Below are 14,493 nucleotides of genomic sequence, written 5' to 3'. Positions count from 1 at the left end.
GAATGGATCAGAGGACCCCCTGATCCCTTGGACCCCAGCACGGCAGGCATAAGCCTACTGTACTGTAGAATGGATCTGAGGGCCCCCTGATCCCTTGGATATCCAGCACGGCAGGCATAAGCCTACTGCACTATAGAATGGATCAGAGGACCCCCTGATCCCTTGGGTTCTCCCGCACGGCAGGTATAAGCCTACTGTACTATAGAATGGATCTGAGGGCCCCCTGATCCCTTGGATATACAGCACGGCAGGCATAAGCCTACTGCACTATAGAATGGATCAGAGGACCCCCTGATCCCTTGGGTTCTCCCGCACGGCAGGTATAAGCCTACTGCACTATAGAATGGATCAGAGGACCCCCTGATCCCTTGGGTTCTCCCGCACGGCAGGCATAAGCCTACTGTACTATAGAATGGATCTGAGGACCCCCTGATCCCTTGGATATCCAGCACGGCAGGCATAAGCCTACTGTACTATAGAATGGATCTGAGGACCCCCTGATCCCTTGGATCCCCAGCACGGCAGGATTGGGGCTTCTGTACTATGGAATGGATTTGAGTGCCCGCTGATCCCTCGGGTCCCCAGCACGGCCGGCATAAGCCTACTGTACTATAGAATGGAACTGAGGGCCCCCTGATCCCTCGGTTCCCCAGCACGGCAGGCATAAGCCTACTGTACTAAAATAGTTCTATAAATTGTAACTATTTATAGAATGAATCTGAGGATCCCCTGATCCCTTGGATCCCCAGCACGGCCGGCATTAGCCTACTGTACTATAGAATGGAACTGAGGGCCCCCTCATCCCTTGGATCCCCAGCACGGCTGGCATAAGCCTACTGTACTATAGAATGGAACTGAGGGCCCCCTGATCCCTTGGATCCCCAGCACGGCAGGTATAGGCCTACTGTACTATGGAATGGATCTGAGTGCCCGCTGATCCCTCGGGTCCCCCAGCACAGCGGGCATGCGGGCCCGTTAGTTACGTCCCTGCTAAGATATTCCCAGGTAAGCGACAGACCATAAATAACTACTGGTGTTATTTTCATCTTGGATTATACTCTGTCTGTTTCCAGTGAGCTTTGAGGAACTTCGAAAAATTACTTGTAAAGGAACACAATACATAAAGAAGGCACTTGCCAAAGCAGTAGAATATCTCACATTAGTGAAGAACTTAAGAAAACACTTTTAAGTGGCTAACCTGCCAGTCTACAAGTGCTGTGTAACGTGCATGTACTATCTTCTCTCCATCAAAGTGTGATGATAAATTGAAATGTTGTTCCAATTGTAAGCAACGGGAGATAACATTTTCTTGCAGACTTATCTCATAAATGGTTTGTGTATTCCTGTCTTTGTTTGTGAGTAGTTCCCTATGTTACAAATGTGAATAATGCCTGCAGAGCAAATCATTTAGTTGGCATACGAAGTGGGTAGTGTGTGTGCCATATTCACAACTGAATTCCGGGAAGACCGAGTTGAATCATAACATTGTGAACATAGATTTCATACCTGTTTCATTTAAGATCCATCCATATAAAGTGTTTACTGAATGTCTTAGTGTTTTCAACATTTCGTCCCCGTGGTCCAGGGATAGTGCCTCTCACCCAGATGACCCAAGTTCGATTCCCGGCCTGGTCAGGGATTTTTACATAATTTGAGGGTTGTTTCGAGGCCCATCAGCCTAAGTGATTGCAATTGAGGAGCAATCGGACGGTGAAGTAGCGGCCCCGGTCTAGAAAAACAAGAATAACAGTCGAGAGGACTCGTCGCATTGACCATGCGTCACCACGAGCAGCAGTCGTTTGGTAGTTCTATGCCTATCGTGTCTGTAACTCCTTCTTCTTCTTTCCTAGCGTTTAGCCCCTCATTGTGCAGGGTCCGCTTTTAAACATGCCATCCTTCACTTCCTGCGATCAAGGGCGTTGGCGTAAGTGATGGCCCTAATACGCATGTCTTCGTTGATGTAGTCTAGCCATCGCTTCTTGGGACCGCCTCGGGATCGCGAATATCCAGGATCCAATTGTAGTGCTGAGTCTGCAGGGCTTCGGACGACATGAACATGCCATTTAAGTCGTGCTTCTCGCATCTTCTCTGGGATGGGTGCCACTCCCAATCGCCTTCCGACATCTTCATTTCTGATATGGTACAGTCGTGTAATACCCAGTGACCAAGTTAAAATGTCCATCTCCATATCATTTAGAACCTGCTCATTCTTCTAAGTTGTAGGCCAAAATTCCAACCCATAGAGTGCAACTGATCGGACCCTGGATTTGTAGACATTTCCTTTCAGGCGGGCGGGAATTTTCTTGTCGCATAGCACACCAGTGACCTGCTGTCACTTCCGCCATGTAGCATTTACTTGTGCTTGGGTGTCTGGTATGTCTGAGGTGATGAGTGATCCAAGGTATTTAAATTGCTTGCCTTTAACTAGGTCTTGCCCGTCTTCAAGCAACATTGTGCATACCCGATTTTTAGTGATGTTAAGGCGCAAGCCATATTCCCCCGAAATGGTCTTTTCAAATTTGCTGGAGATTTTCCAGATTCCTTCGGGACTGATTTACAAGGAACAAAACATTAGCATATAAGATCGTCCACGGGTATGGCGTCTGGATGTCAGCTGTTACTGTATCCATTCATAGTATAAATAAGGGAAGTGACAGTGCTGAATCTTGATGAACCCCAAAACTGATAGAAAATGAGGGTGAGATCTCTACCGGACAGCGAACCACACTGGTGAATTTGTCATAGAAAATTTGGATCCATCGGACATAGGCTTCTGGAAAATTATGAAATCGGAGGGCTCTCCAAATAACCTAATATGGTATTCGGTCAAAAGCCTTCTCTAAGTCCAAAAAGGCTAGGTGTAGAGGTTTGTTTTCTCTCTACGTTTCTCCACCAGGAGACGAGCTGTATGAATAGCGTCAGTTGTACTGACACCTTTAGCAAAGCCGCATTGGTTTGTGGAAATTTGTACGATGTTTTTATAGGCAACGATCAAGAATACGTTCATCGTCTGACATAACAAACGTATTTGTCGGTAATTGACGCATTCATCAATATCACCTTTGCCTTTCGAGACAGGGACTGTAGTGCTGGTCAACCAAATTGCTGGTATGCTACCATCGTGGAGAATTCTGTTAAACATTTTCATGAGAATCTCAGCTCCACGCTGTCCAAGGATCTTCCAGACCTCGATGGAATATCATCTGGTCCTGGTGCTTTGTTATTTTTCATGCTTTGCATAGCCCCTAAGAATTCCTGAATGATAATGCCTGCGATAGGTCCATAAACTGGGCGTCCACGTACTACCCTGTATTGGTGGATGGAGAAATTCCTCATTACTCAAACCCTTGAAATAATCCATCCACAATGTAATATTAATGTAATTTAGAATATTACATATTATAGTATTGAAAGGTGGACCATTACTACATTAATTTAATAATTACATTGTACTTGCAATTCAATACGGATCAGAACCATGAAGTTTATAACCTATAATCCATCCACCATCCACCTATGAAAGATAGCGGTCTGATCACGTAGGGTTTGATTATTGTTGTCTTTGATTTACATGAAATGACCAGTATCTATGGTCGCTCTCTGACGGAATTTGGCAAGGCGATAAATCTTGTTTTCTCCATCTGATGTATCCAACTGCTTATATAAATATCTTGGTAATGGTAGTTATTTGCAGTAGCGACTGCATGTTTGGCAGCTGATCTGAGTGTTTTATACTGTTGGCGATCGTCACTAAGTCTTGTTTGTTTCCAGGTCTTAAAATCTTCTCTCTTTGCTTTGATAGCTAGCTGAACGTCCTCATTCCACCACCCAGTCTGCTTATCAATGTACCGTTTCCCTGGTTTGGTCCTGCCAAGTGTTTCAGCTACTGCCCAGTGTATGCAATCAGTGATTTCGTTCCTCATGGTCTCAGCTGGCTGGTCAGTATTTATGTCAAACAAACTTAGCTTTGATATCAGTTGCTCTCTGTGCTGTATTAGTTTTCACCATCTTATCTTCTCTGGACCAGTCATATCGACACTTGCTGAACGTAGCTGCCCCATAGTTTTCACATCAAGAACAAGCCGGCAATGTTGTGGGGCTATAATATCAGAGGGAATTCCTTTGGCATTTGTTACTATCTTGAGGCCATGCCTATATATCAGCCAATAGTCAATCAGAGTGGACCTTTCTCCACTGGTATAGGTTATGAAATGGGTAGGCCTTTCTTAAAGTGTGTATTGGCTGTAATTAAGTCATGGGCTTCAGCACAGTCTAGAATCCTATAGCCATCATCATTTCTACTTCCGTAGCCATAGCTAACGTGACACTGAGTGTACCAATCCTTGGCTTCTCCCACTTGCCCATGTAGGTCCCCACCAATGAACAGATGCTCCTCAAGATTGGATGTGAGTGCCGATTTGTTCCCAGAAATTATTTTTATCCTCATCAGGCATCCCGTTTGCGGAGCGTAGCAGGATATTATTCGCATATTCATTATTGAAGAGTCGATCCTAATTCGATCTCATACACGATCAACCTGAGTCACATACTCTCACAGCTTTTGACCGACAACTACCGCAACACCATTCCGAGCTGAACTTGTGCCATGATATATTGCCTTGTATCCTTCACTGATTTCTCTTGATTTTGAACCTTACAACTTTGTTTCCTGAATGCAGGCAATGTCTACATTCCGGCGTCTGCAAGCTCACTGCTTCTTCCAGTGAGCATTCCAACACTGATGGTCGCTAGTCGGAGATGATGGACTCGCTTCTTCGGCCCACTCTGTCCATGAGCGGGTAGCCGTTGCCAATTTTTCACGTCACTCGGACGAGGACGACGCGCGTCGCTTGAAATTGGGGACGCCCTAGCATTTGATCCATTTCGTATGGCCTTTCTTTCATTGATGCAATAAAAACTACTCCAACCGATGTGTCGCTTCACCTGTCATTGGAAGTATATATAGAACTACTGCCATCGTACAGTTTGGCCGCCCCTAACAAGGAGTACAGACACCATTTGTAGCCGCCCAAGCCGGAACAGACGCTACGACCGCTATCTGCCCCTTAATTGGGACACATACCTTCAACTCAGTTCATCTCCAGCCCTGCGCTGCCACTTCCGCCATCTACACTGCACCAAAGACTTTATTTTCCACTGCAGATGCCGTTGAGGTCTTTACTCATTACCCTGATCTAGGGCCCTCCATATGTATGACCCCTGAAGAGAGGGTGTCCTAGTAATTTTGTGTTAAAACTTGTGAATAAACTGAGAAGTTTTATATGTGGGGGTCTTCCGAAAATTGATTACGGATCTAAAGGGTACGTTCTTTTTGTGTAGCTTCGGCGTGGCCCTCGCCCTTGGGTGTTTCGGGTTCGTATTTACAAGTTTCTGTGCTTCCTGATCACTTAAAATAAAGATGTTTGCTTAAGTATTCCCCTCAAATATTTTTGTATTCGTGTGGTAGGATCCTTATATCCGACCTTGAAATTATTATTAATTTTAAAACATGTTCCGATATTTTCAACGTAATCAGTTTTATTTAATATGACTACTGTTCCTCCTTTGTCTGATTTTGTTATGAATGCATTACCTTGTCTGATTTTACGTTGGAGTTATTTATTTGCCTAGTATTATCACGGGTCTTCTTTAATCCATTCATTAGGGAAGGGATTTTTTCTTTGATTCGTATCTCAAATCGTTTTTGACTTCAGCTGGGAGAGTCTGTATAGCCGCTTCAGTTTCAGCTAAAGTAAGGATAAAATCAATACCTTTGTTAGCGCTATGCCGATTAAAATTTGGGTATTTACCTAATGCTTGCAATTCCTGTTCTGCAAAGATTGTGTCCGACAAATTTTTCACTGGGAATTGGTATCTTTCTTGGTTAAGGGTTAATTTAAAATGTGGCTTGTTTTCCTTCTTCGAGTCATGTTATCTAATTTCTAATTAAGAGGTAATTGTTTCTTTCCCATTAAATTATTCACATTATTTCTATTGTGTTTTAGAAAGGACGGTAATAAGGCTGTTGATGCTGACAGGTGTGCTAAATAAATTCATGATTAAGGAAATGTTTCTTTTTGTGCATGAATTTACTCGTAATTTCTATTTTTATCCAATTTTGACTAACCATTTTTTGTATTGCAGATTAAATTTCTGGACGTGCATTATTTCTCTGAGTCCCTTTTAGAAATCTTGGTGCCAGGCCATTTTGAGGCATTCTTTGAGAAACACTATAGCTTTGCTCACTTCCCCAGTTTCACCTGTAGTTTTAGATAGGTGTCGCATTACTTCCTGTCTTCCTTCCTATCCACTTCATGTCCGTATAGATATAACAATCTAAAAATCCAAGAAATATTTAGTCACATAATCGATACCTTTATTTGCCATTGCCAATTTTATAAAATCATTAAGAGTACATGTTTCGCCTGCTTCGCAGTCATCATCGGCTACATTCACACAAGCGTACGTGTAAATAAGGTAAAAGTATGCGAAATATATGGTCTCGTATTAGCCCTGGTAACTTCTCATCGTAAACTTAAAACTTTGTCTATTGGGGGAGGATGGCGGTAGTGAAGGGGGGAAATTTGGGGGAGGGGGGAAGAATGTTTCAAAAGTGATTAATAGCTTGTCCTTAACTAAAATATTGTTAAACATTTTTTCTTTCAATAAGATAAAAACGTCTTTTAAGTCCTTCTTTAGCTTTTGTTCGGAAGCGTCTTTGAAAAAACACTGATTAACGTTTTACCAACTAACTAATTGAGATGCTATTAAAGTATAATTAAAATTTATTCTTAACTCAAATACTAGTAAAAACATATATCAGCCTCCAGTTGAGGACTTAAAACCTTTTATAAGTCCCATTCATGTTTATGCTTGAAATCATGTGGAAAAAGCTGGGTAGCTTGCTTTTATATTGCCAAAAGTAGATTCTTAAAATGCTCTTGGAGCCCAACTTTGGGATGTGCTTAGAATATTATTGTCCATAAACCATATAATTGGGCAGCTTGTGACACGATCTGCAACCCGCGGAAAAAATAGGGATGGTGTTTTGAAAAGTCCTAACTTCAGTAAGAAATCAGAAGCATGTCAACGCAGAGAAGTATACAAGGATTTTCACAATGGGGGCTCACATGAAGGAAACAGGACATAAATTCACCAATATTAAACAGGACCTAGAAATTATAAACAGGATAAACAAGGGAGTCCACCTCTGTGGTGTAGTGGTTAGCGTGATTAGCTGCCACCCCCGGAGGCCCGGGTTCGATTCCCGGCTCTGCCACGAAATTTGAAAAGTGGTATGAGGGCTGGAACGGGGTCGACTCAGCCTCGGGAGGTCAACTGAGTAGAGGTGGGTTCGATTCCCACCTCAGCCATCCTGGAAGTGGTTTTCCGTGGTTTCCCACTTCTCCTCCAGGCGAACGACGGGATGGTACCTAACATAAGGCCACGGCCGCTTCCTTCCCTCTTCCTTGCCTATCCCTTCCAATCTTCCCATCCCTCCACAAGGCCTCTGTTCAGCATAGCAGGTGAGGCCGCCTGGGCAAGGTACTGGTCATTCTCCCCAGTTGTATCCCCGACCAAGAGTCTGAAGCTCCAGGACACTGCCCTTGAGGCGGTAGAGGTGGGATCCCTCTCTGTGTCCGAGGGAAAAGACGACCCTGGAGGGTAAACAGATGATGATGATGATGATAAACAAGGGAAGACTTATTAATAATTTAAGAAACATTCACAACCTTCTTGATGAAAATGAAAACCTGAAACCTGTTTTTCAGTCAGTGACCGGGTCAGGGATGGAATGAATGAAGCCCCATCTAGCGGCGAGGATAGGAATTGTGCTGGCTGCCGAAGTCTGTCGCATTCGTCTGGGGCAATGATTAATGACTGCCAAATGAAATGATATTGGAGAGTTGTTTTGGAATAAAAGAAGACAGGGAAAACCGGAGTACCAGGAGAAAATCCTGCCCCGCCTCCGCTTTGTCCTGCACAAATCTCACATGGAGCATTCGGTATTTGAACTACGGAAACCAACGGTGAGTGGCCAGGGCACTGCCGCCTGAACCACGAAGGCTTTATCCTTTTTGATAAGTTAACGAATAAGGTCCGGAATTTAAACGTTACGAACGAACAAGGACACCCTCTATATGAAAATATACTTAGATATAATGAACTATTAGAAAGGAAGTAAAAGAGCTTAGCAAATAACAGAAACAAGTATGACGTCTCTAATTCGCAGACAGCATCCCCTCCTCCCGAGAAAGAACAACCAGTGACGACACGCCCTTATCTCCCCTCTCCCCGTCGTACCATGGTAGCAAGCAGGATACAACACATCGCTACTGTATCAGATCGAGGACGGAGAACAGTGGCACAGACCCCACACCCAAGACAGTGGAAAGTAAAGACGGATATCCAGACTGGGGTAAGTTAGGACTTTTCAAAACACCTTCCCCCTTCTTTCATAAGATATATTTCTAAATGCCAACACTATCGAAAAATGTTTTTAAATATTTTTACCTATTTTCTGCCGGTTGCAGATCGTGTTACAAGCGACTCAGTTATATGGTTTATGGACAAATAACTTCTAAGCACATCCCAAATTTGAGCTGCAAGAGCATTCTAAAAATCTACATTTGGCAATAAAAAGCAAGTTATCCAGATTTTCCCCACATATTTTCAGGCACAAACAACAATTCATCACTTTAATAATGTTGTTTGCCAGTCTGCACACAGCAGAAATTGGCGTGGCATCTGCTGAACTGCTTTGGTAGGTGATGATGTCACTGTCATGTTTCCATTCAATCAAATATGTCTGTTCTTTGCAATTACGCGTCCATGGGATGGGCCAACAGACCCACCCCCTCCCTCGTGATATATTTATACAGAATCCAGCTTTATGATCTACCATATTTCTGAATGAATTTATAAAGCCTCTTACGGACTAATATTTCAGTACCGGACTGTCAATGAGCAACATTGTATGCTTGTATTGGTATTCGTGATAGTACTGCAATACTGCCGACAAGTATAAGTTTTGTTATTCTTCTATGTTTAATCTGTTTGTGAGTTCTGTGATGGTGGCCAGTCTGTTTACTTTTGTGGGGTAACGCAGTGAACACCGCGCGGAGGGCACAATACTCCGGGCCACACCGGGCGGTGGTCGCTGCGTGGAGGGTCTACTTTACTTACCACATCATGTTTGTCTATTTTAACGGTATATTTATTTGGTTAATTACTAACAACACAGGGTCCAAGTTGAAGGCGACCTCTGTATAGACCCATTGGAAATAAATAAATAAATAAATAAATAAATAAATAAATAAATAAATAAATAAATAAATAAATAAATAAATAAAAAATAAATAAATACTTTTGTGGAGTACGCGCGCAAGTAACCTCTAGTAGCTGCGAATCAAGATACTATTATTATTGAAAGATAATGTGCTGTAATAATTGATAGCTTGTTTCCAAGGAATGAAAAATATGCGTAAACATAAATCAGCCTTAACTAAGCGACGAATTGCAGAACGTTTGATAGGAAAGAGATGGGGATCAGCTATTACGGAACAGAAGGGACAAAAGGTCATGAAATGTTATCGGAATTAGATTGTCCTCATCAAGACAGTGTGGCATCAACTTCAAGCCATGTAAGTCCTATAGCTAACAATCATGACATGACAGGAACTACAATCCCCATAACTTCGACTCAGGAAAAGTTGCATCGTGAAAAACAAAATGCAGGTGAATAATTTTCCGTTCTTTGGAAGAGGAGTAGAAGAAGAGATAAGTTTCCAGAGTTACCAGTATTCGCACAGAAGCTGTTAAGAAAGAAAATACCGGGCAAGTTGGCCGTGTGTTTAGGAACGCGCAGCTGTGAGCACGCATCCGGGAGATAGTGGGTTCGAACCCCACTGTTGGCAGCCCTGAAGATGGTTTTCCGTGGTTTGACATTTTCACACCAGGCAAATGCTGGGGCTGTACCTTAATTAAGACCACGGCCGCTTCTTTCCCATTCCTAGGCCTTTCATCTCCCATCGTCGCTATAAGACCTATCTGTGTCACTTGAACTTTGCTTTAATTTTCCCGCCGGTTTTAATTTTACAGTTAAATCCCATTTCGTCCCAAAATATACTGCCAAATGTAACAACATTTGTATGGTATATGTATCACAACTATATTAGGAAACCTGTGCATGGAATTATTCATTGCAGTAGTAGTGATTTTTAAGTCTAAAATGTTCTAACATGAAAATTACACAAACTTTGGTACGATATATCTCCTTATATAAATTATGCACAGAAAAATCGACATGTAGTGATTTTTAAAGAAGTATTATCTACATAAATACAAATTTCCATTATCATGTTAATTAAATTTCATGAAAAAATGGAATTAAAAATTTCAAAAATTTCAAACAAATTGTTTTGGAAACACTAATAATTGTACTGCACCCGCCCCCTCTCTATATGGCACCGGCGTGGAATCTACAGGGTCGCTGACGGGTCAAGAAGTATGAAATAAATAGGCGCTGAACTAAAGTCAACTTAGAGGCGTACAAGGGAGGAGAAGCGGTGCATATAGCTAAAAATGAGAACACATTCGAATTTAAAATATAAAACTCACAAACCGGTTTACTGAACCTTAATGATGATGGGAAATGACGCATGAAATAACCCTAATGAATTACATTAAAATTTACAAATGTTCGTTGTAGTTTGTTTGGCGGACGTCTGTCCGTTATGCGTGATAGAAACGAGTACGTTCATCGCGAAGCGATGTATCGTGACATATAGCGAATGGTAATTTTATCATAACACTGAGGCTATATTATCGCTAACACATAATCTAACATGCGTCCGACAACACATCTGAGCAATCCCTATTCTAATAAAGACCTAGATTTCCCCATGAAATGACGTAAAATAAAATACACACATATGACACAACATCTGGGTTCGAACCCGACCCTCGCTATCCTGGACGTCGCCAAGCTGATGGACAGAACCACCACTGACCTTATGTACAACCACACATGACATAAAAAAAACACATAAATGGTACATGATATGCAAGAAAAATACATAAAAGGCACTTGATCTTTCTTCTGACGTTGTAGGCCTCCAATGCCTACGTTGAGCATCGAAATGACAACCTCTTGCGATGAAGGCAGGGTCCTGTAATCCCTATCTAATTATACTCGCACAATTAACAACGATTCATTGGCAAACATTACCATTATCGGCGGGTCGCTTGTTAATTATTACACTGCTCTGCTGTGTTAGGTAAATCACATTATTTTTGCCGTTGAAAGAAACCAACTTCATTTCCACAGCCAAGTCCCTCCTTCCTCGCTTACGGAACATTCAAACAAAAAAAGAAACACACTGGGCCAAGGCCAGACGGCGGTTGACCACCCTCATGGGGTCAACACCCACACAACCTTCCCTTTCCAAAGGGAACCGTAACATTTCACTCGGAAGTACATCTCCAATATCCTGCGGCCTTACCAGACTCGCGCAAATCACTTTGAATTAAACACATATCTACCCAGCAGTATCATATCATTTTTTACAACACGACTCCCGTATCATAATGGTAATCTTTGCCTGATTGTTATTAAAATTATTATTATTATTATTATTATTATTATTATTATTATTATTATTATTATTATTATTATTATTATTATTATTATTATTATTGCCGTTCTACATAGCTTACCCGCTACCTTTCTTATACAAGGTCATCGCGCGGAATCTATACAGCAATTACAACACAATTAAGCACTCGCGCGGCAATTAACATCTGATTACTGACTGCTAATTAATCGATGGTCGGCACATGGCTACTTTATCGTCACACGGCAATACATGCATTAATTAATTAATTTTCACACGAATCCATGTTTAACACACTTATTATGATCACTTCCTGGTATATTTAATCACAGAATCAATTTAAACTTATCACTCCCTATCTAAGTATTTCAAAGGGTGGAGTTTTTGTTGTGGGTGTCAGTCCGGCCGTTGAATCTCGCAGCTGCGTGCCTTACGTACTATAGCACTTACCGTTTCACATACCATACACTTATCAAATTAATGAATACTCTAATAACTACTCTCACTGCACTCCCATAAACTAATTATTCCTGGTCTTCTGACGCAACTAAACAACCAGAATCTCCCAAGAAAGAAATAATCGAATGAATCTCAATCCCATGCAAAGCTAGAGTATTATGTTCCCTAAATTATTTACACTCAATTACTCAGACCTGTTGTCGGTTTCCTAAACTAAGGATTAATAACTACGCGCCCATTCCGGCGCTCTATTTCAACAAGACTACATCTTTAATCTCTTATAGCGTCAGTTTACAACAAATATTCCCATCCCTTCTATGCATGCCAGATATTAGAATTTTGTACTCATCTCTATCACATGATGATGACACCTGCGCCAACTCAGGAGGTCCATCCTGAGCTTACTCCTCCTCCATGGGCACCACGGTGGTTACTTCAGTTTCCATTCCATCTTGGAGTTGAAGATCCATTGTTCGATGCTGGTGGAGTCCTTGGCAGCTAATCCTGTGTACACACAACGTCACTGTTTAATTCACACTTCGGTTAACAGCGTTCACTGTGAACGTCCGGTTCACGATCTCGTAAGCTATTACGTAGCCCGCGGTTCAGTACCGAATCTCGTCTATCTCTCGGTTTTCCTATTCAGTCTGCTGCTACGTCAGATTATTATACTACCGTAATGATAACAATATTACTTTACACATTACGGTTTTCTAAAAAGTTAACACAGCCGTCACAGAGATCGAACTATACACTGTTTATGCGAGCTGTATTATTTCACTAAAATAGGAGTTAACTTCACTTGAACAAAGAACTAACGAGGGCTTAACCGAGCGTAGCTTCGCCGCCGATAAGCCTCTAACCCCGACTGAAGCTTGTCCGTTCCTGCAGTAGTTTTTACAAGGGAGCAATAACCCTTCCACTAATTTGCGTAGCGCCTATTCCCGGCGTACTCGAGGTAAGATAGTACGGGTAGTCGGTGACCAGTATCTAGTTGGTGCGATTGAGACATAACCACTCAATTATCCTTCAGTGAATCTCTTTAAATTAGTTAAAATCTTTTCTGCTTCCCCTACCACACGGGGTGAAGTCCCTCCGTCGAGGACGTGTCATGAGAATAACCAGATGGCCTCAGTACTTTTCCACGCAGAAACAACACAGTATTCTTTCTTCTGCTGAAAGTTATCACGGAAGAGGACATTAAACATTCTAAATAAATGTCCCAGTGACATTTATCCCTTTTAAATCGGGAGATGAGCCCCTAATTCGAGTTTCATTGATTTTCTAGATCGTAGGTAATTAAGTTGGCCAGGCCGAGTCCAAGATGGCTCCTATATTTCGTTTCGAAAAAGTTAGTTTCCCCTCATTCTGTGAGTCTTGAGGAGGGATGTCTTCTCTCGAGTGATGTCACAGGGAATCCCCATTCATAACCCCTCCCGGGTCTAAGTTGGCTTGGCTTCATCTTCGGGGCCCCCGCTACACAAAGGATAATACTGCGCAACAAGTCGCAGACAAAGAAACCTCGTAGAATAATTTTAAAAGACACAATTTATATCTCTCAATGGTATGAATATTAATTAGTTTCGGTATGACCTCCATTAATGATATGAATATTAATCATTTTCAGCATTCTTTCCCTTTAATAGCATTGCGTGCGTAATTACAGAGATCGATATCAACCCAAGGTCCTTGGATCATGCCCCTGTCGAGTTCATATTCCCCTCTCCCCGAAAAGAAATGGGTACAGGCACTGGACACATTTCGTCGCTAAATATTCAGTTGACAATATCGATTCACAACTGTTTCCAAACCTTTGCTTTCTGGCGTAGTTCCTGGTTCTCTCTTTCCAAATAATATGATATCTGACGCAATGCTTCACTGTAGTTCTCCAGGTACTGACATTCTGGACAGTCTTCATCCCCAAGATCTCTCTGTGAAAACAAATTCTCCAAACAATTGACCTCTTCGGCTTCCTCATTTGGTCCCGACTCTTCATCCGACACGTCACGTCGATCCTCTTCTCCGTCTTCCTCATCGTCTTCTTCTTCCGTTGCCCCAAGTTCTTCAGCGTTGTCCACGTCTTCTAAGTCCTGTCACGTTCGGGTAATTAATGTAATTCATCTGCTGCGCCTGGGTGATAATATTTACAAATATTTACATACATAAGATGACCGTCGATAAGTTACATCTGCCTTCGGTCCTCCATTCTTCCTCCTGGGTCTGCTATCCCCTCGTCGGTAACCTTCAGGTTCTTCCGCCTCGAGTCCCCACGTGCTTCGAACTCAAGACTTCCACTTCTTCTAGTTATGGGCAACGTGGCAACATGCCGCTTCTCCTTGCTTCCTCGTTTACGTTTCGATTGCTCCACATAGTGTCTGGGTTTCAGAACTCGTCCATCTCTCATCTCGTCTCTCCAGTT

General features: G+C 42.3%; 1 protein-coding gene across 1 annotated transcript in view; it reads left to right on the top strand.

Moving 5' to 3' along the window:
• The first annotated feature begins 1,774 nt into the window (after window positions 1–1,774).
• LOC136872789 (hemolymph lipopolysaccharide-binding protein) overlaps window positions 1,775–14,493 on the top strand; it is an 80,405-nt gene continuing 67,686 nt past the window's right edge. Inside the window, exons 1-3 of the mRNA XM_067146630.2 lie at window positions 1,775–1,825; window positions 6,145–6,262; window positions 8,234–8,419. Of these exons, the coding sequence (XP_067002731.2) occupies window positions 1,775–1,825; window positions 6,145–6,262; window positions 8,234–8,419 (355 nt within the window). The remainder of the gene's footprint in view (window positions 1,826–6,144; window positions 6,263–8,233; window positions 8,420–14,493) is intronic.

Source organism: Anabrus simplex, chromosome 4, assembly GCF_040414725.1.
Source record: "Anabrus simplex isolate iqAnaSimp1 chromosome 4, ASM4041472v1, whole genome shotgun sequence".
In the NCBI taxonomy this organism is placed as follows: Eukaryota; Metazoa; Arthropoda; class Insecta; order Orthoptera; family Tettigoniidae; genus Anabrus; species Anabrus simplex.
Note: the sequence above shows the minus strand (reverse complement) of the source record. Positions and strands in the feature narration are given on the sequence as shown.